The sequence below is a fragment of the Aplysia californica genome, unplaced genomic scaffold, assembly GCF_000002075.1.
Source record: "Aplysia californica isolate F4 #8 unplaced genomic scaffold, AplCal3.0 scaffold00075, whole genome shotgun sequence".
Lineage (NCBI taxonomy): Eukaryota > Metazoa > Mollusca > Gastropoda > Aplysiida > Aplysiidae > Aplysia > Aplysia californica.
In genome coordinates, this window is record NW_004797345.1 from 378,904 (window position 1) to 405,066 (window position 26,163).

The following is a 26,163-nucleotide window of genomic DNA, read 5'->3' on the forward strand; positions in this document are numbered from 1 at the left end:
GATTTGATTTTGTGCTAGGTAGAGAAACAACAGAGGGAAAGTAAAGAAGTGGGACCTACCAGTAGCTTCCTCCTACCACCCGCAGCACACACACACACAGAGAGAGAGAGAGAGAGAGAGAGAGAGAGAGAGAGAGAGAGAGAGAGAGAGAGAGAGAGGCAGAGGAAGAGAGAGGCAGAGAGAAAGACAGACAGAAATATTAAACTCAACATGCGCATTCACTTTGTCTGACTCACTTTGAAAATCATATGGTTTCCCCTGATCTACACAGAGAGATTGAGAGAGAGAGAGAGAGAGAGAGAGACAGAGAGGGGCCCGGGGGAGAGACAGAGACAATTGTCACTCCAAAGCAGTTGTAGCAAATAGGCCTACAGTTCACAATGGCTGCGCTGCTCAGCCTGAGTGCAGTCAATAAGCACACAAACACTGGAAATCTTGCACTAATTAAGCACTTGTCAAGCAGTGTATTTTGCTGAGCTGAGAAGGGTTCGATTGAAGTAATTTAACCCCCCCCCCCCCCAAAAAAAAGTCGTTGTAAGGTGGTTGGAAGGCTTCTGAAAATCTCGAGACGTTCTGCTTTCATTTTCCTCTGTCTCACAACAGTTCTGTCTGTTTAGAAAATTATCCACACAGAACACAAACACAACTACAACTCCTGCAATTTAAAAAAAAATCGGGTCAAAGTTGTTAGCTGGCATGGCAGTGATATGATACCTGGCATTTTTTAACCCAACGATCCTTAACTTTGAAGAAATGAGACAGTCACTCTCGAAATTATCTGTGTTCCAATCTGCGGAAACCATTTGTAAACGAAACTATGGTAATGATGCTAGCTGGCTCTGATTAGTTTCGAATGAAATTACAGAATTCATTGTTCTTGCCCAGGGTCGTAAATCAAATAAAATTAAGTAAAATTATTAGATCTTGTATTTTGTAAAGTTTTTGTTTACTTGTAAATATACGAAACTTCATTCACATAGATTTCTTCATTATACCAAGTTGTCATTTAATTTCGGCAATTGATTCAGCAGTAAGATTTTTTCAGCCGATTGAAAAAGGAAATTCAACTTTTAGCACTATGCTACTGAAGAAGAATGTAAGTCATTTTAGTTCATTCTCCGCCAAAAAAATATATGCCATACAGCTTTTTTTATCCCTTATGATTAAAAAAGTTGATTTTTTTTAAACAGAATATTCTGAATATTCCATACCCAAAGAAAAAAGTGTTTACGTTTGTTCACAAATCTTTTAACTTCTTGTGGAAACCTGGTATTTCCTTGTCAAACATGGATGACAAATTGATTTGTATCATATGCCAAATTGCACACCCTTTTCTAACTTAGACATATATTTACCTGTTTTTATAATGTTGTCTCTATTGCTATTTCCAATAAGTACAAAGGCATTCGGTTTATCAAAAAATCAACTGATCTTGGTATATTTGTCTTTACAGAGCTCTCCAATAAGTATACTAGTTAAAACCTTTCATTGGTGTCAACGTTTGTCGCGATCAGTGTATTTACCTGGCGAGGCTACGATAAGCCGACAGCAACACTGACCTTGCCCGTGGACGACTGGAGGAGCGGGTTGCTCCAAGATAATTCAACATGTTTCGTTCTCCATCAGTGTTCCGTGCTTTAGTTCAACACAAGCCTAGATGCAACGCCCGAGCTCTTTCTGTTCATTGCATTTGTAATAATGCATCAGAGCACCCAGGTCCCCGGCTCATTAGGTAAATCATCCGGCTCTTCATTTGCCGTTCGTTACGGTTGTTATCATTTTTTTTCTGGCCTGACACTGATAGGGCTGGAACCGACCGGTGGCACACAACTAATTACAACCCATTCTCTACCGAGCACTCTCATGTCATCATGATAGTATTCATAAGTTTGGGCCATATCATAGATTTATTATCAGGACACTAGATGTACTTATGTCACTAATGCTCACCAAAGTCCAGTAAAAGACAAAGTAAAGGAAGACATACAGGTGAAGAAATAAAAATGGATTGGACACACCCTGAGGAGACCCCTGTCAAGCATCATCAGGCAGGCTTTAACGTGGAACCCACGAGGGAAACGTAAGAAGGGAAGACCAAAGATGACATGGAGGCGAACGGTACAAGCGGAAATTGAAAAAGCGGGGACATCATGGAAACAGATAGAAAATGATGCTCAGGACAGGCTTTGCTGGAGTATGCTTATATGCTGTTGATGGCCTGTGCTCCACTGGGAGTTAAAAGGGCAAGAGAGAGATGTACTGCAGCAAAGAAATGGAGAGTGCTTGCTTGGCAGCGTCAGTCTGTCAGTGTCCGAACAAAGCCTGTCCTGTTCTAGATTTTTAGTTCTGTTACACTGTGCATGTTGGGTCAACCCATATCCCCCCCTCTTTTTTGTTTCCTTTCTTTAACTTTGGGGGAAGACTGTGAGGTTTAGGTCAAAGTGGGTGGTTGGCGGGTGCTCTGGTGGGGTTTGCTCCTTCTTTCCTATCAAACATCTATCGTCCTTATCTCCCCTTCTTCTTTTTTATGTTTGTTACTTCTCTTGTAACACCTCTATCTTCTGGCGCTCATATGACCTTATGCAGTTGCGAGTGCCGTAAAACCTCTACTAATACTAATACTATTTAGGTCAAAGGAGTTGACACTATCTAGGGACTGGTGGTTAAAGGTAGATCTAGATACAACTTCACAATATAATTACCAGTGATCCAATGCCAATCTCCCGCTGCGCCTTGGGCCAGAAATCGGCCTCCGCGTGAGGGGTAATTTTTTGGCCGCTCGGAATCAGGAGTGACTCTCTTCTAAGTGTAGTTACGGGAAAACTGGACGAAAATAAATGAAACTCGGCAACCAATCAGAGGAAAGGTTAAACTAACGACATGCCAGCGTACAATCCCGAACGATTACTAGAACCGGAGATATTGCCGTGTTTGTGCGAATTTCCTCTGCGGTTCGAAAACTAAGTGGAGCGCCCCACATGTCTTCTTTATTGCTGTAAAATTTCAGATCTCTGCGTTTAGTAGATTTTACGTACCGATTTAAAATTACCACCCATCCATTGATAAAACACTAGAGCTGGAAACTAGATCACGCATTCCAAACGCGAGGTGCCGGCATGCAAGAGGCGCACGATCGCTAGGGAGCATGTGATTGGCTGCCTATAACTAAATAGGTCACCGATGACTACATCTCGGGTTTTCCCGATAGCGCTTTACTGAGTTTTAGAAGAGGTGATCGCTTCGTGGTAAATACGATGTCACGCAATTCAACAAATTTCACGCAAATATCAGTCTTTAAGATCCAAAGTAATAAAAACATCGAAAAAGTGATAGCAGAACTAGATTCTGCACTAAAGATCACATGAAGATGCCAAGTTTCATTCATATGCTCCAAGTTTCATTCATATGCTCCAATTCATAACTGACTTATGAACAGTTTTTCCTCAAAATACATCAAAACACGTCCCACATTTTGGTGAATTTTTCCTATATGAAGGTCCTCCAACATTTAGCAAACAAAAATCCCAATAACTTTTTAATTTATCAATGGATTTTTAAATTTTAAAAACCATAGTTCTTAGAATTTACTTTATTTTCATTTAAGCCCATTTTAAAGCAATTTGGATGAAAATTTAATTTTTCATTGTCATTGCTAATAATTTACGCAGTGGAGCAGCGAATATAGTTTCTAGCAATGACCACGGAAAACCGTTTTTTGCCATAAAGTGTTTGCAAATAGGTGCATTTTGTAGCTTTATCTTTACAGAGCATGGAACTTTTTGAATTTTTGAAATCCATCAATAAACAAAAAAGTTACAGATTTTCTAATCAATTAATTTTTGGTACACTTTTATGAAAAAAACCCAAAATATGGGATGTTCTTTGGTGAGTTTTGAGACAATATTCGTCATAACTCGCTCATTTCTCAGAGTATTTAAGAGAAACTTGGCAACCCAGTACATTTTCTAGTGCAGAATCTAGTCCTGCTTTCAGATTTTTCATAGCTATCCTATTTTTTGAGTTATGAAGACCTTTATAGGTAAAAATGTGGCGGTTTTCGGTGCGTTTTGAGACAATATTTGTCATAGCTCGCCTATTTCTTGGAATAATATGTAAATGAAACTTGGATGTCTAGTACATTTTTTAATGCAGAATCTAGTCATGCAGTCAGATTTTTAATATCTGTCATACTTTTTGAGTTGTAAAGACATTAACAGGTAAAAAAGTGGCGTTCTTTACAGATTTACAAAGATTATCAGTCATATGTTCTCCCAAAGTCATGATATGTGAATGAAACTAGGCAACATAAAAGGTTCCTCCTTGCCAAGCAATGCTCTGGGTCAATTTGTCACAAAAATGTAAGTAGAGACCTGGATTTATTAGTCTAATAAATCCAGTTCTGTACTAGTAAAAGCATGCATACTTTGTAATAGAAAATAAGATCGTCTCTGTGTATATCCATTGTTGGACAGTGTCCTATTGTGTGGTAGATTAAGATGTGTTCAGATAATATAGTTTACATGTCATGGGAATATTTTGCATGTGTAGGCTACAACTCATATAATAAATGTAACATATTTACCCCCCCCCTCTCACTCTCTCTCTCTCTCTCTCTCTCTCACACGTGCACACACACATGCACGCGCGCGCACTCATGCACGCACGCGTGAACAATATCAATGTATAAACGGGACTGTCCTCCCAGACTGGAGTAAATAAGTACTATACTCTTTAATAACAATCTTAATGCCTCACTTTTCCAAAAAAAGCACACAGGACGAGTCCAAGTGTGTGCTTTCCCAAGAGGGGGGAATAGGCTTTCATAACGCAAACACAATGCCATACCACTTCTCAAGATGTTTGCTTTTCTGTTTCTATTCTTCTGTCATGCAATCAAGCAAATAAAAATGACTACATCTATTGTATTGTGACTAAAATGCAACAAAAACGTAAGTTATCAAGGCCCCCGTTAAGTTTTCAAGTATCCTTCCCCCCCCTTTCCGGTTCACATAAGCGGGGCCTCGTTCGTAGCGCCCGAGGCGACCGATGGCTGATGACGTCACTCAGTGGAAATTTCCCAGCCGCCGGTCATTCACCCAGCACGCGCAAATGGCAATGCCGCTTTTTCCCTTAGTTACTCCCCCATTTTTAAAGATTACGCGAAAACCACTAAACACAGAAGCTTGAAATTTTAAGGGAATAAAGAAAAATGGTGTACAACGTATCAGTCAGTTTGACAAATCACAGCTCCGAAAAATCTTCAAAGCGCACCACAACAACCACTTTCGCAAACGTTTTCGACTGCTTCTAGGATGGGTACAATGTTGTCAAACTGCATACTACGAGATTGACCTCTTTTCTGAATGGCTGCCAAGTTTCATTCATATCCATTCACGAGAAGCGGCATGAGAGCGAGTTGAAGACAACAACCTTTGCGTTAGTGGGTCCCACGAAACACCCCCGCTGCGGGGGCCAAAAATCGGCAGAACAAAACGCGCTCGGTGGGCATTGCTAAGTTTGCAATTTAATAATGATCTTGCTCACTTCACCTCACCCCCTACCGTTTTCCCTTTTCCTTCTTCCCCTCTTCCCCCTTTCCCACCCCCTCTTCCCGCCTTGTTCTTCTTCCATTCGTTCTCTCTTGTTTCTTCGAACGACTTTTATTTTCTAATTGTCGAGCTTTGCGGGGTCCACACATGGGCAGAGAGAATGAAGTCGTGTTCGGCGATCTGAGCGAGCCTGTTTTACTGTGCCCACCTTTACCTTCCGTAAACTTGGTTGCATTCAGACTACTGCTACATTATTATTTTTCTTGCGAGTGTTCGACTAGGCTATATTCTGTTTCCTCATTCATTTTGAACTTTGAGGGACCATAGCGTTTCAGCCATGCCTCTGTGCCAATGGTGAATGATTCAGACTCAGGACGCCGTGAACATAGCCACTGCGTATAATTTACAGTCTTCTAGATCTGTAAGTTATATGTGATAAAAAGATTGAAGGTTGGGACAAGGACTTGAGTCTAAGACTTTACTTTAGATGTCCCATTGTCTCCTTGCCTTTTTACTAATGTTACACATTCACCTTTGAAAGGTCTGGACCGATGAGGTTGAATTAAGAAATTTGAAGGAGACAGATCATACTTTACTTTTTGTGTGTGTTAGAGTTTAATGACACTTGAAACACAATAAGATCGTTTGTATAAGAGCCGAAGATAAGAGGTGTTACAACATAGCAATGCCAATGAAAATTTAAATGTTCACTTTTGTCCCCTTTTTTTTGGTACCTAAGAAATAATTTTCAATTCTAAGAATTATGCTTCTTGAATTTTGAGAATCGGTTCATAAATAAAAAGTTATGGGGTTGTAAAGGTCAGCAAAATATGGATGACCCACATATAGGAAAGTACTCCTAAAAAGTGGACCACGCAGTAGCAGATTCTGTAAGAAAATCGACGATATCTCGGTAACTAATCGGAGTGTTCGAGAGAAACTTGGCTACCCGATGTGTTTTTGAGTGTAGAAATCATTTCTGCAGTCAGATTTACTACCAATTTCGTAGTTATTTTGATATAATTAAAATCGTGGTGTACATATTACGATTTTGCGAAAAAGGGGTGTCGGGATGAGTCCATTTTATTTATAGCATCGTATCACAACATGGGATCTTTGAGAATATATGTCGGCAGCGTGACTAAATAATTGCAAAGCTTTCTATGATGACTTTAGACCATGCCAACCTTAAAAGATAAGTTAATTCAGTCTAGCATGCCGTACAATTAAAAATTCTTTTTCCCCGTTGAGACGCGAACACCCCGAGACGAAATAACCTCGCCTCGGAATACCCCCATAGCGATGTTACAGGGGAATAGAGAGAAAAACAACCGGATGCGCGCGCCTGCCATTGCCCTATTTCAAGTGACCAATGAACGGGCCCGGAATAGTCATGCGGGGATTTGTAGGTCACATACATTTGCCACGAGAGTGAGGGGAAAATGGCCGGTCTCCGTGCGAAGCCGCTTTGGATAGGGGGGGTAGTCGTGTATTTATGATCGGGTCTAAACAACTACTTGACACAGAACGTTCAAATTTGAGCACACTATAGAGGATAGATAGATCTATTACTATCTCGGCGTTGAAATTCAAACTCCTTATAGTTTTCGGTGTACACGATACGAAAGTGTTCCCGACACCAAAAGTATAGGTTAATTTATGTTTACGAACTTCAACGTCCACATATCATTAGTTTGCCCTATTTTCTGATTGGTTGTCGAGTTTCATTCGGATTGGTTCGGAAATAGAGGAGACCGAGGTTGACAAAGTTATTCACCTACGCTTCGGCCGGGTCCGCAAAATCGCCCGTAAACGGGGACCAAATTTTCGCCTCGCGGGAAAGCCCGATTGGCATTGCTATACAACAGAGTCAGGCTAAAACTAGAGTAACAAACTTAAAAAAAGAGGAGCGACATGGACGATAGATATGGAATAGATGTTTGATAGGAATGAAAGAGCAATCCACACCAGAGCACCTTCTCCCCCCCCCCCCCCCCCCCCCCCCTTCCCCCTTAAAAAAAACAAAAAAAACCCAGCCCAAAATCACCCTGGTTATATAGAGCTGAATTAATTATTTTAGGGTCAGAGAATGTGATTGGGCGTGGTCTAGATAAATGGGAGGAATTCCGTAACGAGCGACCACTGTGAAACACTGTATAGAATATAGGGTTAGTAAGTTACGTCTCTTCTTTATTACTGTGTTTCTTAGGGTTGTAGCTCATTAGGGAAGTCCTTCTTCCAGACAAGCATTGTCCTATGAAAAACATGTTGTGAATCATCTCCTCGTGTTGTAGTGTCCATAAAACATGTTTTGAATCATCTCTTTGCTTTGTGGTGTCCATAAAACATGCTGTGAATCATCTCCTTGCGTTGTGGTGTCCATAAAACATGTTTTGAATTATCTCCTTGCATTGTGGTATCCATAAAACTGTCCCCATGGTTTTATGCACCCCGCATAATTTAGCAAAATTTGATCATTTTTTTGCATAATTTCTGATTATTTTCCGTTATCATTCTTTTTAAAAATTAACAGAACCGCATAATTTCACATTTTTGGGCTCAGTTTGCATAATTTGAGAATTTTTCTTGCATAAAACGACGGGGACAGATAAAACATGTTTTGAATCATTTCATTGTATTGTGATGTCCATAAAACATGTTTTGAATCATCTCCTTGTATTGTGGTGTCCTTAAAACATTTGTGAATCATCTCCTTGCATTGTGGTGTCCATAAAACATGGTGTGAATCATCTCCTCATGTTGTGGTGTTCATAAAACATGTATAAATGAATCAATCCTCGTGTTGTGTCCATAAAACATTTGTGAATCATCTCCTTGCATTGTGGTGTCCATAAAACATGTTGTGAATCATCTCCTTGCATTGTGGTGTCCATAAAACATGTTGTGATCATCTCCTTGTGTGGTGTCCATAAAACATGTTGTGAATCATGTCTTCATGTTGTGGTGTCCACAGGGCCGAGCCTCTCACCACAGCCCGTCTGTCCTGTCTACCCAGGCCGGGCTTCTCAGCTCAACACAAAAGGTTCTACTCATCAGGTAACAAGTTTTGTACGGATGTGTCATTTGTTCGGCCATTTCCAGGAAAAATTAAAGGTCCAGAATACCAAATTTATCACACACTCCCACTCTCCCCCTCCCCCTCCTTTCCAATTTAAAAACAAAACAAAAATAGAACAAGACAATAAAAAGTCAAAAATTATTGTTCAGCAATCTGCTAAGTTTATATTTTCCAGATTTTTTTCCTCCTTTTCCTTTATTTTCTCCCATTGGTTTTCTTTAAAAAAGATTCTTACGCTTTAATGGGATTTTGAGTATATATATGTTCTATTTTGCTAATTCTTCTACTTCTGTGTATGGTTTGGGATGATGTGGACCTGATGCTGTTTGTACAGGTGACCTGCCGGAGCATGTGAAAGTGACGCTGCCCGCCCTGTCCCCCACCATGGAGATGGGAACCATCATTGCCTGGCAGAAGAAGGAGGGCGACAAAGTCTCGGAAGGAGACCTTCTGGTAGAAATTGAGACGGACAAAGCCAGCATGGGATTTGAGTCATCTGATGAGGGTTATTTGGCGAAGATCTTCATCCCAGATGGGTCCAAAGATGTTCCTCTCGGAAAAGTAGTGTACACATTTATTATTATGCTTCCTGTTTAGTTTAATAAACTCCTAATCCTATTTGTTCTGTGGCTTTTTCTTGATCTATAATTTCAATGTGGTCCTTATTTTATTTTGTAGTTACTATGTAACACAACTTTTGTGTAATTAGAACTTTCTTCTCAAAATTAAGCTAGAACGAGTAACAGCAAGAGACACAATATATGGTCAATGGATAAAAGAATCATTGAGTTACTGTGTTTAAATGCCAATCGAAGTCTCATGATCTCTCTTGCTCATTATCACCAATATTGTGACATTTCTATTTTTACCCCTGGCAGCTTCGTGTGTGCGCACTCCTACAGCAACAGCCCAAAAAATATCAGCTATTTGTACATTTAAAAAGTATTTAATTTGAATTTGTGAGTGACAAAACGATTTTCTGTATACTTTTTCTTGCAGTTAATGTGCATCATTGTCTCTGAGGAATCTGACATCGCTGCCTTCAAAGACTACACACCCAAGCCAGAGGATGACCAGCCACCACCGTCACAGGTTGGGGGAGCCCCTGCCGCAGCCCCTCCCCCTCCTCCCCCTGCTGCAGCAGCGTCACCACCACCCACTCCCGCAGCACCAGTAGCAGCTCCGTCAGCCCCAGCAGCACAGCCATCTCTCTCTGGTCCAGGGGGCAGGATCTTTGCCACACCATTCGCCAGAGCCATTGCCGCGGAGAAGGGAATTGATTTGAAGGTGTGACAGAATTTTGATTTTGTCTTTCCACGAGTCCTGTTGGGGCAGGTGTTTGGGGTTCCTTTCACTAAAATTACAAACTGCTATGAGGTATGAGGACTGCAGTGCAGGGCTTCGTTGTCTTTGTTTATTTGTTGACTGAGATACCAGGTGTGTGAGAATTGATGAGTGGTGTGTAGCGTGAGTTTGTGAAATCCGTTTTTTGTCATCGTTCAACTGAATTTTTGCATCGAAGCTGATGATTGTTATCCCAGTATTGTTTACTCCTTCAATTTCTTTTTAGTTAGCATTATTTCGTTTCCTGGTGAAATATGGCTGGTATCAAGCCGGTTAGCTGCATTTTGAGTCACAATTGTACTACAAAGTTGTATATTCAACAGAATGTGAGAGGCTCGGGCCCCGATGGTCAGATCAGAGCAGCAGACGTGAGCTCTGCTCAGCCAGAAGCTGCTGTTGCTGCTGCCCCAGCGGGAGTAGCAATCTCCCCGGCAACCAGCACAAGCTTCGAGGATATGCCGCTGACCAACATGAGGAGGGTGAGTTGCTGTTGGTCTGGGGTGTGTTGGGAGGGTGTGTGGTTGTTGATCTGATGTGTGTTTAACTCACTCACTGCCAGGCATTTCTCGGCAGGATAACTGAGGAATGCCAGGCTTTCGGGACCCTTTTCAAAACCTCACTGTGAGCTTATTATTTTGTGTACAGCATTGAACTTTTCCACAAACAATGACATTGAAACGTACCCAACAAATCCCCCAAAAAATTTTGTGATACCTTCAGCGTGTGAAATTTTATGAGTTTGTGAATATGTGTCAAAATCGAGAGAAAAAACTTTTACATAACATTTAGGTGCTTGGTACATTCAGTCGATATGCAAGCCTTTATATCTTTATCTCTGCAAGAAATAGATTTTGTTTCAACTGACAAACGTTGAAGAGTCACTTTGAAAAGATGTCTGACAAATTTTATTTAACTGGAATATAATTTAAGTCATCAGTTCACCCATCCTGAGCATCAACATTTGGGTGTGTGGTTGCAGGACGGGGCATGGCCACTGGGGGAGGGGTGCCACTATTTGAAGTTTGTTGTGTAGGCATAGGAGGGTTTATGTCAGCTGTATTCTTATCATTTGGGGTCTAAATCTACGTTGTGTGATCTTTGACGTTTGCGTGACGGGACCGGGAAGCATGGGATCATAGGTCTGAGCATGGGGAACACCCGATTCTAGATCTAGGCCGAGATCTAGCACAATTTTCATCTTCACTTGAGTCCGCACCTTTCCTTTTTCCTTTCCTATACTCATTATCAACTCTGTATGATGTATGATCATCACTATCATCTGCAAAAAGATCTAAATCTTACCCTTTATTGACGAATGGGTCCATCAATTCAAATGTTCCGACCTCGTTGAGACGCCGGTGTTTTGTATGTCTGGGGATAGTGATTGTTGGTTGGATTGGCAGGGGGTATGTTTGTATATTTATGGAAGCTACAGAGTCAGTATGTGGTGGTGGGTATTTTGTCACTGTCAGGGATAAGCTTTTTTTTGGTAAGAGTTCATCCCTCCCCAAGTATCAATTCATTTGAAGCTAGTGGATTGATCACAGCTTTTATAAGAAAATAAGAGACATTACATTATTCAAAAAAAATTAATGTGAATACTTTTAATCTCTCCACAGGCGATTGCCAACAGACTAACCTTGTCTAAACAGACAATTCCTCACTACTACTTGAACATAGAAGTCAATGTTGAAAGAATACTCAGGTAAGGGAAACATCCTTCTTTTGCACGGCTCACTATCAGCCTGTAAGAGGGGGAAGTGGCGGAGTTGGAATGTGTGTTCCCATTGTTAATGTTTTTGCTTCAAGGGTGTAACCACTGGTTTGTACATACCGCTTTGAGAAATTGAACGCTGTGAGTAGAATTTTTTTTTTTTACTTCTAGCTGGCCAAGTTCCAGAATATTTCTTTTTGGTATTTAAACCAGAATCATTTGCTCCAATATATCCAGCATAACTTTAAGTGAGTTTTTGGCTCACCATGCTAGTGACTTGTGTGTCAGAATGTCACTTGGTCACCAGCCATGGTACCAAATATTTTACTGGTGGATAAGTTCGTGGGTGGTTGGCGAGTGCTCTGGTGTGGTTTGCTTCTTCTTTCCTATCAAACATCTATCGTCCTTATCTCTCCTTTTTTGTGTTTGTTACTCTCTTGTAACACTTCTAATCTTCGGCACTTGTATGACCATATTGTGTTGCAAGTGCTGAAAAACACTTACTAAAACTAGAAAAAAAAAGGATAAGTTCAAGCTGCCTTGTGTAACAATGTACATATATGCTCATAAAGTTTTCTCATAATACTTACTGTCATGGATGAATAATGAAAGCTTATTAGAGCAAGAAAGTAGGCGGTTGGCAGATGTTCTGGTGTGGTTTGCTTCTTCTTTCCTATGAAACATCTATTGGCCTTATCTCCCCTCCTTCTTTTTTATGTTTTTTACTCTCTTGTAACACCCCTAATCTTCTGGCGCCCATATGACCTTATGCAGTTGCGAGCACTGTAAAACCTTTACTAAAACTAAACTAGAGCTAGAAACTGACCATTACCATTTTTGTTGCCATCAAGTGACATCTTGTTCTGAAGTTGCTTTACAACTGTGTTCAGTCATTTTTTATTTCATAGTTCTTGTATTAACTGAAGGTTTATTTTGTTATTTTTCTCCCCAGTATAAGAAAAGAACTAAATGCTACCCTAGAGAAACAAGGGCTCAAGAAAATCTCGGTGAACGATTTCATCATCAAAGCCTCAGCTTTGGCCAGCAAGAAAGTTCCAGAAGCAAACTCTGCCTGGATGGGAGACTTTATCAGACAGTGAGTGCTTATTCATTGTAGTAACCCCTTTGTGGACTGTATAATGAGAACAGTTTGTCTCTTTTTTTTATGCGACGAAGGAGGCAAGATCATACTGAAACGAATGACACTCTTCATTCCTGTGAAGTGTAAATATACCACAATGATGATATGTTCAAGGTTTTGTTTTAGGATGTGGCTAATGCGAGTGCAAAGCTTTACAATGTTCCCAAGTAGCTAAAATCAAAAGAACTGAGTATATGAAAATATATGACAGCGGACTTCAGGTGTGATGTGATCGAGAAAATGAAGAGTAAAATTAAACAGTTAGGCAATTATGATATACGACACTTAATGTTTTAGAAAATTTTCAGTGCCTTTTCTTTTATATCGTATTCTCTTTGTGAATTCTGATAAACGTTTTCCTGGATTTTGTTCTTATTTTAGATACAACACAATGGACATCTGCGTCGCAGTTGCAACAGACAATGGCCTTATCACACCCATTGTGTTTAACGCAGAGTCCAAGGTGAGTGTGTTGGGCCAACATCACAAGTTGTTTGTGTCCGGCTGTGCATGTGTTCAGTGTATTCACTTTTCAGTGCTGTGACTGAGCAGTAATGTGTTTGATAAAACACACCTTTTGTCAGGATTGAAAAAATATTTTGTCTTTCATGGTGCTGAATATATATATACCGAATTTTGAAGTAGGATACTTTTAACTTGATTTTGTTGTCCGTATTAGAGTCAAATGCCAGCAGGCTTGCTGCTGGAAAGAGGACTTGTTGGGTAAAAACATGGTAGAATTATTGTTCAATTCATGCTTTCAAAGGAGTCGTTACAGTGGCATTACTGTGTTTGTCTTTCGTGCCAAGATGCTTTGATGCTATGCTCAGTTGTATGCAGGGCTTTTTGTAGGTAGTCCTTTGGGGTCTCAGGTTTTTCTATCCCTGAAGCCAGGGTAGATTTGATCGAGAACTGCCTGTTCTTAGAGAACAATGAAAATCTTTGAAGCACTGCATGCTTGTTGCACATTTTATGGATATCTTGCTACTTGAGTGTCAAAAGAACAGAGCACGACGTCACTTTTCGCCCGATTCTGTTACTTTTAGTTGGCGTGACTCAGCAGCCCGCCAGAGCTCCCCGGCTCGGGGTCACAGGGTTAATGAGCCCTGAAGCGACTTTGCCAGTGTCGGTTAGGAAGTTCGCATTTTTAACTATGTTTAAAACGATATAACTTCTTCCCCATCCCACATAGCAAACCATTACGCGGATGTACTAAAAGCTCAATGTTTTGAGATTTATTCTGGGTTAGAATGGTTAATTTCTGTGCCTTAGTTTTTGTTCTAGACAAGTGTTTGTAGAGTACCCAATTTGTCCTATTTTAGTTACAAACTTATGAATAAATGATTGTTAATTTTATAAAGGCTTGACAGATCTCTCCAAAATCTGTGTTAAACTGACTACGAATATCATGTCTTTTACCATGAGAAATCTTAAGTCTGAGCGAGTAGAAGTAGTCAAGTTATAAAAGAAGAAAGATGCACATCTGCATTTTTTAACTAAAGACGATCAGCGTTAGCTCTTATTTTACTATTAAACAAGAGAAAGTTACCCTGCGTTTGTTCATGAATCATGCTGTGTCTGTGGCAGCCTGCATACAACTAAAAAAAAAGATGTAATATAGAATCTAAGCGATTATAAAACCCACAAAACAGTGTAAATACATGGGTATAGATAAACTTCTTGTATGGAATAAAAATAATGACAGCTATCACATTCATTCTTAGTTTTTGTATCGGAAATATGCGCGGACACAATTATGAATGTAAAGAAATCAGTCACATTGTCAGTTATTGCAAATGGTCATAGAAATGAAAAATAAAGCTGGAAAAGTCTGGTGCTGATTAAGTGTCCCTGGAAAGCGAGAAATTATTCTTATAACAGTCAACTCACAAAACCAGGACTTACCGTTTTAAGAAAAGTAAGGAATTCCTGGAGTGTAACAGATACTGTTTGTGTATTAGATCTACATTGAAGATGTATTCTAGCACTAAAATCGATTTGTACTTTACTTACAGAAACTTCATGGTAACTTTTATAAACTTTCGAGAAAATATGCGAATATTCACGATTATATTAAACACACAAAGTTGTATTTGGAGGAATTACTTCTTAGCGAATTGTGTGCCCGATGGATAAAGTTGCAAAATTACAGCTTTCTATTATATGCGCAGATACCATCTTTTCTGAGTATCTGCACCAATGCAATGTCGTTTATGTTCCAAAAGTTCGACAGATTTTGACGAGGCCTTTTTTAAATTTTTTTTTTTTTTTCATTCACACTAGTCCAAAAAAAAATTACAATTTAGCATTGCCGACTCCAGCGCGTCTAACAAAATAACCAGACAAGTTACAACGTCCGTTCTTTTTTGAGTCTCAAGAGCAGAAATGCATGCTTTGGGTGCACTAAATGAGAATTACCATAAATACAAGGATACACCTTAAACTGTACGTTGAAAAGTACCAAATATTAAGTCGGCCCAGACAGAGCGGCGACAGGGAGCTGACCCCCGTGACGCCGACGTGATAAGGCGCCTGGCGGGGGTTCCCCCCCCGAGGCAACTAAAATTCCTCTGCCGGTGCGCTGTGAAAGGGGAGTTGACAAGGTTAAATTCTGGATTAGTCCCTTCTCAAAACTGAAAATATTCTTAATTAGTTTTAGTGTACCTTTTAGTACGGCTTATATGGTTGACTGAAATGTGAGGGAAACTATGTTCCTGTTTGAAAATGGCCATACTTGGAAAATGTCTGCTCTCAGGTATTTATGCCACCAAGTTTTCCTGAGGCCTACAAGGGAAGAACTCATTTTTAAGTTTTCTTCAGTTTTCAGACTGTTCAAGGTTATGTTTTGCTGTTCTTCTAATCCCCAGGGCTTGGGCCAAATCGCACAAGATGTGGCCGCTCTGGCTGCTAAGGCAAGGGAGGGAAAGTTACAACCACAAGAGTTCCAGGTAATTCACATATGCTTAGGTGATTTGGGGTTGTTGTTTTTTTGTCATATGTGAACCCACGTATGTGTGTATGTAAAACAGTATAACATGGATGTGTCGAACACAGAAGACTCGAAATCACGCATCCGTCGAAATGTGCCTGCAGTCCGGTTTTTTCTTCTTCTTTATCTTTGTAAGATATCCCTCGAACTACCCTGGCCAGTCATGACGAATTCGATTTATCGTTGTTTTGCTGATATATATATACCAGCATTTGAAGTTTCATATTACCAAGTTGTGTTAGAACTGTTGTACTTTTAAGTTCCAACAATTTTTTAATCATGTTGTTACCAGATGGTGTGGATTTTTATATGTCAACGTACCATATCTCTTGTAATTTGACCTGTCTTCAAAGAAATTTTAAATCTTAAACGGAAGCATCCCTTAAAACATGAATGAAAACACATGCTCTGGTACATTTATTATCACAGATATATTTAAATCGACTTGATGGTTGATTGCTTTAAGTTCCTCCTTCCCCCTTCCCCTGGGTTGGTGCCACTGACTGAAGTGTCTTTAGGCCATTCCCAAAGGGGGGACATTTCTCGTTCATGCACAGTAGAATTGTAAATGGGCTGATTCATCAATGTCACGCTCATAACTGTGCCTGATCTGCAACAGGGAACTGCTGCTTTTTCTTTCCAAATCCTTACTATTGTCATTTTTCCTCTACTTCTTTTGTATGTTTGTCACACTCTTGTGACCCGTTATTTCCAGAGTGCCTTGAAAGTCGAAACAGACTTTGTGCTGTTGAAGCTAGAGATGTGAGCAGAGAAAGCCTGATTCCCTGTAAAGACTTCTCTGTTGACATCCACCCCTTGGCGCTCATATGACTTTATGCAGTTGCGAGTGCTGTAAAAACTCTACTAAATAAAAAAATAAGTTCCTCCCATCTATAAAAAGAAAAGCCAGACATTTTTTGGGGATTCGGAAACCTGAATGTTGATTCTTTTGTGTGCTTTGTTGTGATGAAGTTCATTACATGAGGATTTTGTGTGTTGTGCGTGCTGAACTTCAGAAACTGTCTTCCTAGTGATATTCTCCACAGTTTTGAGAGCATCGGATTGCTTGCATTCTCTTATTACGTTTGTTAACCTCTTTCCAGTTGTACTTCTATACCTCCTGTTTAAGAAAAAGAATAAGGTCTGTTTGTCAGCTTGTCTTTCTATGTCTTCGGAATTTCTGCAGAGATTGCGAATCTTACATCTATTGTCCTTATCGCTCCTCCATTTTTGTGTTGGTTACTCTCTTGTGACTCTTCTAATCTTCGGCACTTATCTGACCTTATTGTGTTTCAAGTGCAGTAAAACTCTTCCTAAAACTATTTTGTTCTTGCTGTTCCAGGGCGGAACCTTCACAGTATCGAACCTTGGCATGTTTGGAGTGAAACATTTCTCAGCCGTGATCAACCCGCCTCAGGTGAGTTCTAGCTCCTATGTATTGGTAGCCTTGTAGTTGGAACATGACGAAGCTGCTCACTAAGCATTGTGTGACTGAGTTGTGCATCGTCGTTATTGTATCATTAAACGGGAATGTAGTGAGTGCATTTTTTGTGTTGATGCTGCAGGTGTATCCCCCAAAAATTTCTCTTGCGGATCAATTTAGTATCTCACCTTATTTTATCTTTTTCAAATTTTCACAGAATCCTTGTGGCATTCCTGATGATGGGATGATTATATTAGCTTGTGGAATTTATGTCTGTCTGATGAAACGCAACATGTGCCCCCTTTATTTTGTCATTTTGACGGCCACTCGCTATAGAAATTAGAATACTATGGAGCAGCGTAGATGCTCAAGCAGTGGTGTTTTTATTCTTTTGATCGATCTGTTTACATATAACATGTAAAAGAGAAAATCCCAAACATAACCAGTTACACTTGTGTGTATGTTCATTTGATAACAGTGAGCACAGTGCTGGCGTAGGCTGACAGTGACAGAACGCCTTTTAAAAAAAATTCACAGCAGTTTCGAGAAAAAGAGTTTTTTTTTGTCAGCATAGCCATTAAAAAATAGAGTGCTTCCAAAATTTGAATTCTAATTTATTCAAAAACTAGTCACAATTTCACTTTGATTTTTTCACACAAGTAGGGTAACTGATCAGGCTTTCGATTTACCGTTAAAAAAATGTTGACGCCAAAATGAAAAAAGGTGCTTTGTAAGCTCACGCAGAGTAGTGTCTGCCTGAGGCTTGGGAGTTTGGGAAAAGGGGAGTAGTTGTCAAATAGGATCTTGGTCATGATAAAGCCAATATAATGTCCATAACCTTGAAAATCAATTAAAGCAGCCCCAGTGACATCTGTGTTAAACAAAACATTTGATGTGTGACCCCCTTGACCTCAACTCTTCCTCTCCTGTGAGGATGATTTTTTTTTTTTGGTGAATAAAAATTTGTTCCTGTTTGTGATTTGACATGTTCCAATTTCTTTTCTCTTTCTCTCCAGTCCTGTATTCTGGCTGTGGGAGGAGCAGAGAAGAAAGTTGTTGTTGACAGTAGCTCTGAGTCAGGGTGAGTACCTTTTCTTTCGTGATTGAGCTAGCAAGGCTGGCCCTTGATATTTGTGTTTGTGTGAGAGAGGGAGAGTAAGCAGAGCACTCTCACAATTCTACAGGTAAAAAAATTCTACAGATAAAAAATTTCCCACCGTACACCATGCAGAAGCCGAAGTATTTCCCGAAAATGTTAGAGCTCGAGGGAGAGAGAGAGGCTCCAGACTTGTGTGTCCAATTTGTTTTCTGTTGCTGTTTCCACATAAGTTTTACTTTTAAGCCATACTACACACAACAGGGTTTATTTTTCTCTCCTAAGTCGGAATGCTTGGATCCCCAGTGAATTTACTGGGCTTTGAGAAAATATTTCAGAAAGACTAAAACAGATGTAGGTTCACGTTGACTTCCCCTTCCCCCCACCACTTCCTCTTTGCTCATGTGTCTGTTGGAAGTCATATTTTTACTAATGTGTGCACAGCATGGGCATATCAATCACTATCTCAAAATTGCATGTGTCCTCATATTTCAAAATGACAGTAGCATGTCTCTTCAGAGTCACAACTGAAGAGTAAAATGCACCTACTGATGAACAATCTGAATTACAGTCGAACCTACTCTAATGGTCACCAGCCCAAGACAATCACCTGTACGATTGACCACTTCCCCTTTACCGGTTTGGGTTTTTTTTTTCGAATTTAGAATGACACTGTTCAAGAAATCCGTTTATTTTAGACAACCACGTTTTTTCTCGATAATGGGTGGCTATCTTGGACAATTTTAACGGTATTACTGGTTTTTAAAAAAATGTTTAATGCCTCATCGTGGTTTCTGCTCTGGCCGGCTGAGGTAGGCTCAGTCCATCGTCAGCCCCACGTAAGCGCTGGTGGTGGCAGAAAAAGCAGCCTGTGCCGAGTGCGAGTGAGAGGCCTGGTGCCTCCGTAGGGTGAGATACGAGAGAAGTTTCTAGACTGGATGTTGTCTTCCTTCAGTTTGTGGTGCAACGGATTTAGAGCACATCACCCAAAATGTTTTCTTTGTCGCCTGAGTGTACAATTGGTTTCTTCACCTTTTCTCGGTATTCATCTTGACACGATATTTTGCTTTTTAAATTTTAAAAAGACTTTAATTGTGTTTCCTCTGTTTACTTTTTTATTTAAAAGTTGGTTTACTAGTTGTTTAACTCACTTGCTACTGGGCCCTTTCACCAGTCACAAGCGTTGAAGACTGGCGTTTTTCGGGGTATTTCAATAAATCACCACAACTCTCAAAATTACCCTATTGTAATTATTTTTTGACACAGTAAAGTAACATTCAAGCTTAATCTAACACAAAAAACTAAAGTTGTCTAAGTCTAATACTTTAATTTATATGATTTTTTAAAAATTGGCATGAATTTGATTTTCCGAAAAATTTCCGGAGACATGACAGGTAGAATGAAATTCACAACAACAAAAATAAAAGTTCAAAGTGTTGTATTTTGATTTGTATGCATGTGTGAGTGTTTGGTGAAAGTATAAAAGCTGGTCTGTGCGTTGATTCAGACCCATGCACTGAATTACATGAGACAGATGTACGGCACGACGTTGTGATTTCGTTGCGCGAACAAAACACCAGTACTAGTGCTAGATCTAGCCCTAAAACTACGACTCGGGCCGTGTTTGGGTATATATCCAGGATCCTAACTATCAGACACATCATATTCTGAGACACTAGAACTAGTAAAACGTAGAGAAGTATCGAAAACGGCGAAATTATGTGATTCTTGTTCATGTGACTTCTTCAACCGTTACTACGACGCGACTGTCGGATTACTATCAGCTGTATAGAAAAAAACAAAGCGCGAGTTCCGGTCAGTTCAACCCCAGTTGGGGTCACTGTCTTTCACCTTCAATAACTTAAAAACTACGGGTCCCAGAGATACGAAACGAAGTCTAAGTAGCTCAGGCTTGGCCAAACAAGGGTACGAGGCGGGTCTCGCGATCCGTGCGTGATTTGTAGAGCGGGAAAAAAATTCCAAAGTTGGTCACGCAAGGCTCGTGGGAGCCGTCGTGAGCGTCACGGTGGGGGTCACGCAACTGTTGTGTGAACCGTCTGAAGAGAGTTAAACTGAAAAGATTATAGTTTTTATGTCTACTGAGTTATGTAGTGTCAGAAGTCTGTATTTTATAATTATATGTCGCTCTTGGTATTCTTAAATTGCATTATGTTTCTCAGTGTTTTACTTCGTTTGTCATGAAATATGATGCTATTGGAAGCATTTCAGAAATGTTGACTTTTCTTTTCAGTTTCCTTTATTGTGTGTTTGATATATTATGATATATTTTGTTGTTCGTGGCTTTTGTTGCTTCTCTATGTGTAGATGTCCCTGTTTTATTTTAGTTCATGGAAACACGCCTGTAAGTTTTAGGGTTTTTTAATTAGTTTAAACTTGTCCCTGATGCTTAGAGTGGATCAGCCGGGGCCTACCAAATTAGTGAACTGCCTCTTTCTGATCCTATACTACTAGTACTAGCCATTTGTCGGCATACATTTGAGTATTTTGGAGTGACAATGCATGGTTTTTGTTAGGTCTTTTCAGTTTTTTTCAGTAGTCACTATATCAATATGGCTGGTCAATATTTCATTTTACATGTTATCGCCTTTATGTTCATTATGTTTAAATTTTCAACTAAAGTACAGTGGAACCTGTCCTAATGTTCACTCAAAATCACTAAGAGAAGTGACTGTTACACTACAGACAGGTGGCCGTAATGGTCAGTGTCTTGAGTTTTAGTCATTTACAAGACTTGACGAAGATAACAGATGATCTTAGATATATTTAAAATCTTTACTTTATCTCTCCATTTTATTTTCATCAAGACTGTTATCTATCATAAGAGTCTGATGACGGGTTGGTGGAAAACTCTAGTAGCTAGTCACCGCTGTGAGGCCTAGTTTTTAGGCCGACTTGTCGCAAAAATGACTAACCTAGATGGCATTGGACAGGGATCACTGTTGACTGTTAAAAGATATAAGAAAAAAAACGCAAGGGTGTGGAGGAACAGTGGCTGTTAGTACAGGTGACTGCTAAGGCAGCCTGGACTGTTGTTTTGTGTGCTTTTTTTGTTGGATGTGTTATCTGTAAATTCTCAACTGACCGTCGTTTGTGGTGTAGTTGTGAGGCGTTTCGCTATCTTGCTGGAGACCCGAGTTCAATTCCCAAGTTAGAGAAATTTTTATCGAGTGTCTCGGCCTTTCTGCTGGGGATGCTTTATCCCTCTCAGCTCAGGTTGGCCCTTACATGAATTGAAGAAATGAAGTAATTGTTTGTGTGCTATTTGCTATTTTTGTACCTGCTGTGTTGTGGAAAGTGAAGTGCAATGTGTTGTCACTGTTTTCCTGTGTAGCTGTTGTATGGCTCTTTTTCATGTTCAACGCAAATTCCAGTCCGCCTTACTGTGCTGTGAATGTTGAACTTTTTTTCTAACACTCGCGGTATATGACCACCATGTTGCTCGACACAAAAAAGTGAGACCATGGAGTTGCTTTACTTATGCAGTTGCAAATGCCTTAAAACTTCTACTAAAACAAACAAGGGGTTGCTTTTTTTAGTTACCTTCGTGCAGTAGGGATTAAAGTGTTAGTGTTATAAAACGTTTTTGTACTCTTATAGTCTTTTCGTACTTTATGAAACGGTAGGATATGATAAATTGACTGATAATAGTGATAAGTTCCGTATTTTAAGAAGGAATAGTCTGGAATTGTAGGAAGTTCCTTTGCGTTGTGAATCTTCCGTAGACATGAAATTTAGGTTCCCTTTGTTAAGGCTTAATTAACCTTTTGTATTGGATGTGATGATTTCTTATGGCAAGCTGGTCCATGAAGTTTTAAAGTTTCAGCTGAAGTAAGTTTCACTCACGACAATGACTTGGTACCCATTGTTTTGTTTATTTTTCTTTCTCCTCCAGATATTCGTCTTCGACGGTGATGATGGTGACCTTGAGCTGTGACCACCGCGTGGTGGACGGTGCTGTGGGAGCCCAGTGGCTCAGCGAGTTCAAGCAACTGATGGAGAAACCGGAGTCTATGCTCTTATAAAGTCTGGTCGCTGCCTAGAAGTAGAAGATTTCAAATGCTTGGGAGTTTTTCGTCTTGATTCTTGACGATTTTCCCAGCACCCTTTACTACCAGATGGATGGGGAAGGGGGATGAGTGGTTGATTTAGGGAGGTACAACTTTGCCTTTGAAATGACCTATTTGTGTCTAGAGGGTGACTGAAATCATAAAATCATGCAGAAGAAAATGATAATGCTCTGGGAGCATGAGCATGTGGTTTAACAAGTAACGGAAGTTGTGTGTGTGTTTGAAGCCATCCATGCAAGTTTTCTTTTCTTTTTTTTTAAAATCATAGTGTCGTGCCTAGCTTCTTGAAGTGGGACAGATTTTTAACCTTGTCTACCATTTGCCAAGATAAAATCAAGTGCACCAATAGCTTTTTTGAATTGTTTACTGTTTCAAATCCATCCACAACCCTTGTCTCAATATCAGACACAAATTGAAGATGAGCCTAGTATCAGTGTCCATGGAACATCCTGTGCTTTTCTGGCTGCTCACAAGGTGCCTCAAAAGTTTTTGTTTTTAATTTCTTTGAGAATTCTCAGATCAAATGTGCATTTGCATGGATTGCTTGTAGCGACACTGTGAAGACATGATAGTCGTAGGTTACTGTTTGTCTACTTTATGTGGAGCAAATGGAGGGGTTCAATTTGTTGAATCTGTGAACCCCCTGTGTTTGTGTTGTGTAAATAGACTGAGTGGAACTCTGTGGAGTGAGGCTTCCACTCACCCACCCGGACATAACCAGAGGCCCCAAGAGCCGCGACTTGGAACCAGAAAACCAGAGTGTGTCAAGGTGGAATCCCCTAGGTTGTTCTGTCTGTATTCTGTCAGTAGTTACGATGTTGTATGGGGAAAACAATTGATGGACTGGAGGGGGAGCCAAAACCATTGTGTGCGGTCATTTTAATTTATTATGTCGCTTTATTTAGGGCAGGTACTTTTTTTAGACGCTATGAGTGCTGTTCATTTCTAGAGGATCTGGCAAATATATTTCATTAAGTGATTGGTTTCGTCACAAAGCTCTTCCTTTCACGACATTGATTGCCATTTGCAACAGAGATCAGGGGAATGATCTTTGCTGTGTTCATAGAGGACTTGTTTTCTTTGTCAATTTTTAAATATATTTTTTTGTCTGCAGATTTTTTAAATGTAGACCCTAATTCTATGCATATAGGCTACCATGCTGAAAATTTCCACTCTGGGAACGCCCTGTTTCAAGAACATATTCTTAAGGTTTTGGGGGTTTTTTATGTGTAGGATTTGTGTTTTGTTTTTTTCCCCCTTGCTCAGCTATCTTTAGCGCTGTGTTCTACTTACGAAAGAGTCATATGATTTATCCCAGTTGAAAACTACGGTACAGAGTTCTGTACAGACATTGTAGGTGACCTGGTATTGCAAACTGTGGCTGCATGCACTTCATACTTCATGCTACCTGAGGCGTGGATAGAGGAATGGGGGCTTGCTGATGTCTTGTGGAGCAGTTTGTTTTGTACTTGTGGTTGTTTTGATTACTTGGCTAGGACCCCTAGCTGAAAGATGCTGAGCTTTTTGTTGTGTTCTAACAGGTTTTAGTTTGATCAGCATGAATATTTGGAGGTCCTCATTGGGGTCTCTTTTCTCTTTTCATGTGTAAAGGAGGACTCCATGTGATAGTCTGGGAATGTATTTGTTTCAGTGTGGCAAATTGTACACACTGTTGTTTCCTCAAAAAGTTATGTTCTTGATTTACAAGGAGGTAGGTGGAGTGGAAGTTGTAGAGCAAAGGTGAATTTTTATTTTATTTTAAAAAATTTTCTTTTTTAATTAAAGTGAGGCTCAAAGTTGTGTTTCAATTTCACAGTAGAGCTTCAGAAGACTCGTCCTCTTTTTGTTGTAATCACAATACACAACGATGAGAAGCAATTGATTAAATAATACATTATAATGTATATTATGTTGTATAAATGAGAAATATGTATGCTGCCCAGATGATGTTAATGCCAAAACGTGACCGCTGGTGCAGTCATTTAGATGGACAAGTCTGGATGTAATCACAGTTACCAGCTCTACAGCATTTTGATTTCTGGCAAATGTTTTTGTTTTGGGCTGTGCTTTACTTGTAAGAAGATATTATGGGTAAGTCATAATCTAGTACTAGTATAACAAATTTTGTTGATTTTTTGTTTTTTGTTGGGGTGGGTTGTGTTGTTATATATATATATATATGCAGTGCAAAGGTGTCAAATCTGGGGGAAGTTAGAAAGTAACTTTGTGAACTTGGTTTTCATGCCGAACTAACTAACTAGTATGTTCTGTTGCTAATTTTGTTGCAATATCCGAGTATTATGTGATGGTGTTTTCGTGGAGTGGGGAGGGTGGGGAGACTGCACAGATCAACATGGAATGGAATGTTATTACTCGATAAAGTATGCGCGTCCCAGCTTCCCTCTCCCTCTCCTGTCCTGTGTTATTATTTCTCGCGCAGACGGCATAGATTGTTGATACAATCTGATGTGAATCTCCCAAGTGTGTGGTGAGGATGCCAGGTGCAGGTGCTGTGCATGGTTTGTTATTTTGTCTGCGAGGGGACAGAGAGGGCAACACCCCTCTTCCCCTCCCCCTCTTTCTTTTGTCTCTAGCCTGTGCACACACACAAATGTGAGCTCTAGAGTTTCCTGCCTCTGCAATGTTTGATTGCAGGGTGTATGTAGCCACTGGATTTGTTGGGTTTTTTTTCTTTTTGTTGTTTCTTTAACTTTAATGTTACTTATGTTTACAGAAATATAAACTTTTTGTGATAAATGACAGAAAAGAAAAATCGTTGTTTATTCTCGTTTGCCTGTCAGTTTTGTTAAATTTGTAAACATTACTTTAACTTTAATAACTTTAATGTGGAAATATAAGAATTTCTCTAGACACAAAAAAGATTATAATGGTGGTTGCAGGTGCTCTGCTATGGTTTGCTTATTCATTCCTTTCAAATACTGTCATCCTTATCTCTCCTCCTGCTTTATAAATTATTGTGTTTCTTGCTCTCTTGTGACTCCTCTAATCCTCAGCACTTATATGACCTTATTGTGTTTCAAGTGCCATAAAACTCTTACGAAAACGAATCCTCAGCACTTATATGACCTAATTGTGTTTTAAGTGCCATAAAACTCTTACGAAAACGAATCGTCAGCACTTATATGACCTAATTGTGTTGCAAGTGTTGTAAAACTCTTATGAAAAAGCCCCAAAAAACATAACGGGTCGTTTCCAGAAGGGAACACGAACAGCCCATACAATGCTGAGATATGGATCCAGCTCGGATTCGAACCTTAGGGATCAAATTGACAAATGACTTGAGTAGACCTGAAGCATGATAAAAGCAAATATGGTGGCATGGCAGCCAGCCAGACAGACATTAAATTCAAGGATGCCACTTTTAAATTAAATATTAATTGATAATAACCTTTCACTTTTGAAAAGGCTGTTAACCCTTACCAGTACCAGAATTCCTTCAGGTTTAGGTAGAGATCTATTTTTCCCGCTCTACGGTTCTGGGCATGCTCGCTCTTCTTCATCTGTCAATGAACTGCCACGGTATCATAAAACTAAAGCACTCCTTTATCTGCCAGATCATACAGTAGGTATGGTAAATGGTTAATGCCCCTTTTGACACTGAAACTGAAATGTCAAGACTTCCACTTCCAATTAAATGTCACCTTTGAGAAGATTGGCTAAGATAGGTGCCGAGCCTTGAAAATTCCAAAACTTCCCTAACTTTCAAGAAGAATGTACCA

The 26,163-nt window shown here is 39.8% G+C and overlaps 2 protein-coding genes across 3 annotated transcripts in view; one reads left to right on the top strand and one right to left on the bottom strand.

Annotated features, from left to right (window-relative positions):
* The window catches only part of LOC101860315 (MORN repeat-containing protein 2), an 8,666-nt gene extending 7,846 nt beyond the window's left edge, over positions 1-820 (bottom strand). Inside the window, exon 1 of the mRNA XM_005094061.3 lies at positions 715-820. Within this exon, the coding sequence (XP_005094118.1) occupies positions 715-721 (7 nt within the window). The 5' untranslated portion in view covers positions 722-820. The remainder of the gene's footprint in view (positions 1-714) is intronic.
* Positions 821-1,515: 695 nt separating this feature from the next.
* On the top strand, positions 1,516-25,194 carry LOC101860557 (dihydrolipoyllysine-residue acetyltransferase component of pyruvate dehydrogenase complex, mitochondrial). 2 transcript variants are annotated; one of them, XM_005094062.3, is made up of 13 exons: positions 1,516-1,732; positions 8,524-8,606; positions 8,963-9,189; positions 9,628-9,915; positions 10,296-10,451; positions 11,592-11,677; positions 12,639-12,782; positions 13,209-13,290; positions 15,695-15,775; positions 17,159-17,233; positions 18,256-18,320; positions 19,152-19,244; positions 22,249-25,194. In XM_005094062.3, the coding sequence occupies exons 1-13, from the start codon at positions 1,608-1,610 to the stop codon at positions 22,376-22,378; spliced, it is 1,635 nt and encodes a 544-aa protein (XP_005094119.1). In that variant the 5' UTR covers positions 1,516-1,607; the 3' UTR covers positions 22,379-25,194. The 2 variants fall into 2 exon arrangements, with proteins under 2 accessions (XP_005094119.1, XP_005094120.1); XM_005094063.3 differs by lacking the exon at positions 19,152-19,244.
* The last annotated feature ends 969 nt before the right edge of the window (positions 25,195-26,163 follow it).

Coding starts and splice junctions, on each gene's coding strand:
- LOC101860557 (XM_005094062.3), top strand. CDS start 1,608: ATGTTTCGTTCTCCATCAGTGTTCCGTGCTTTAGTTCAACACAAGCCT. Junction 12,783..13,208: donor ATGGGAGACTTTATCAGACA/GTGAGTGCTTAT, acceptor TTCTTATTTTAG/ATACAACACAATGGACATCT. Junction 19,245..22,248: donor AGGCCTGGTGCCTCCGTAGG/GTGAGATACGAG, acceptor TTTCTCCTCCAG/ATATTCGTCTTCGACGGTGA.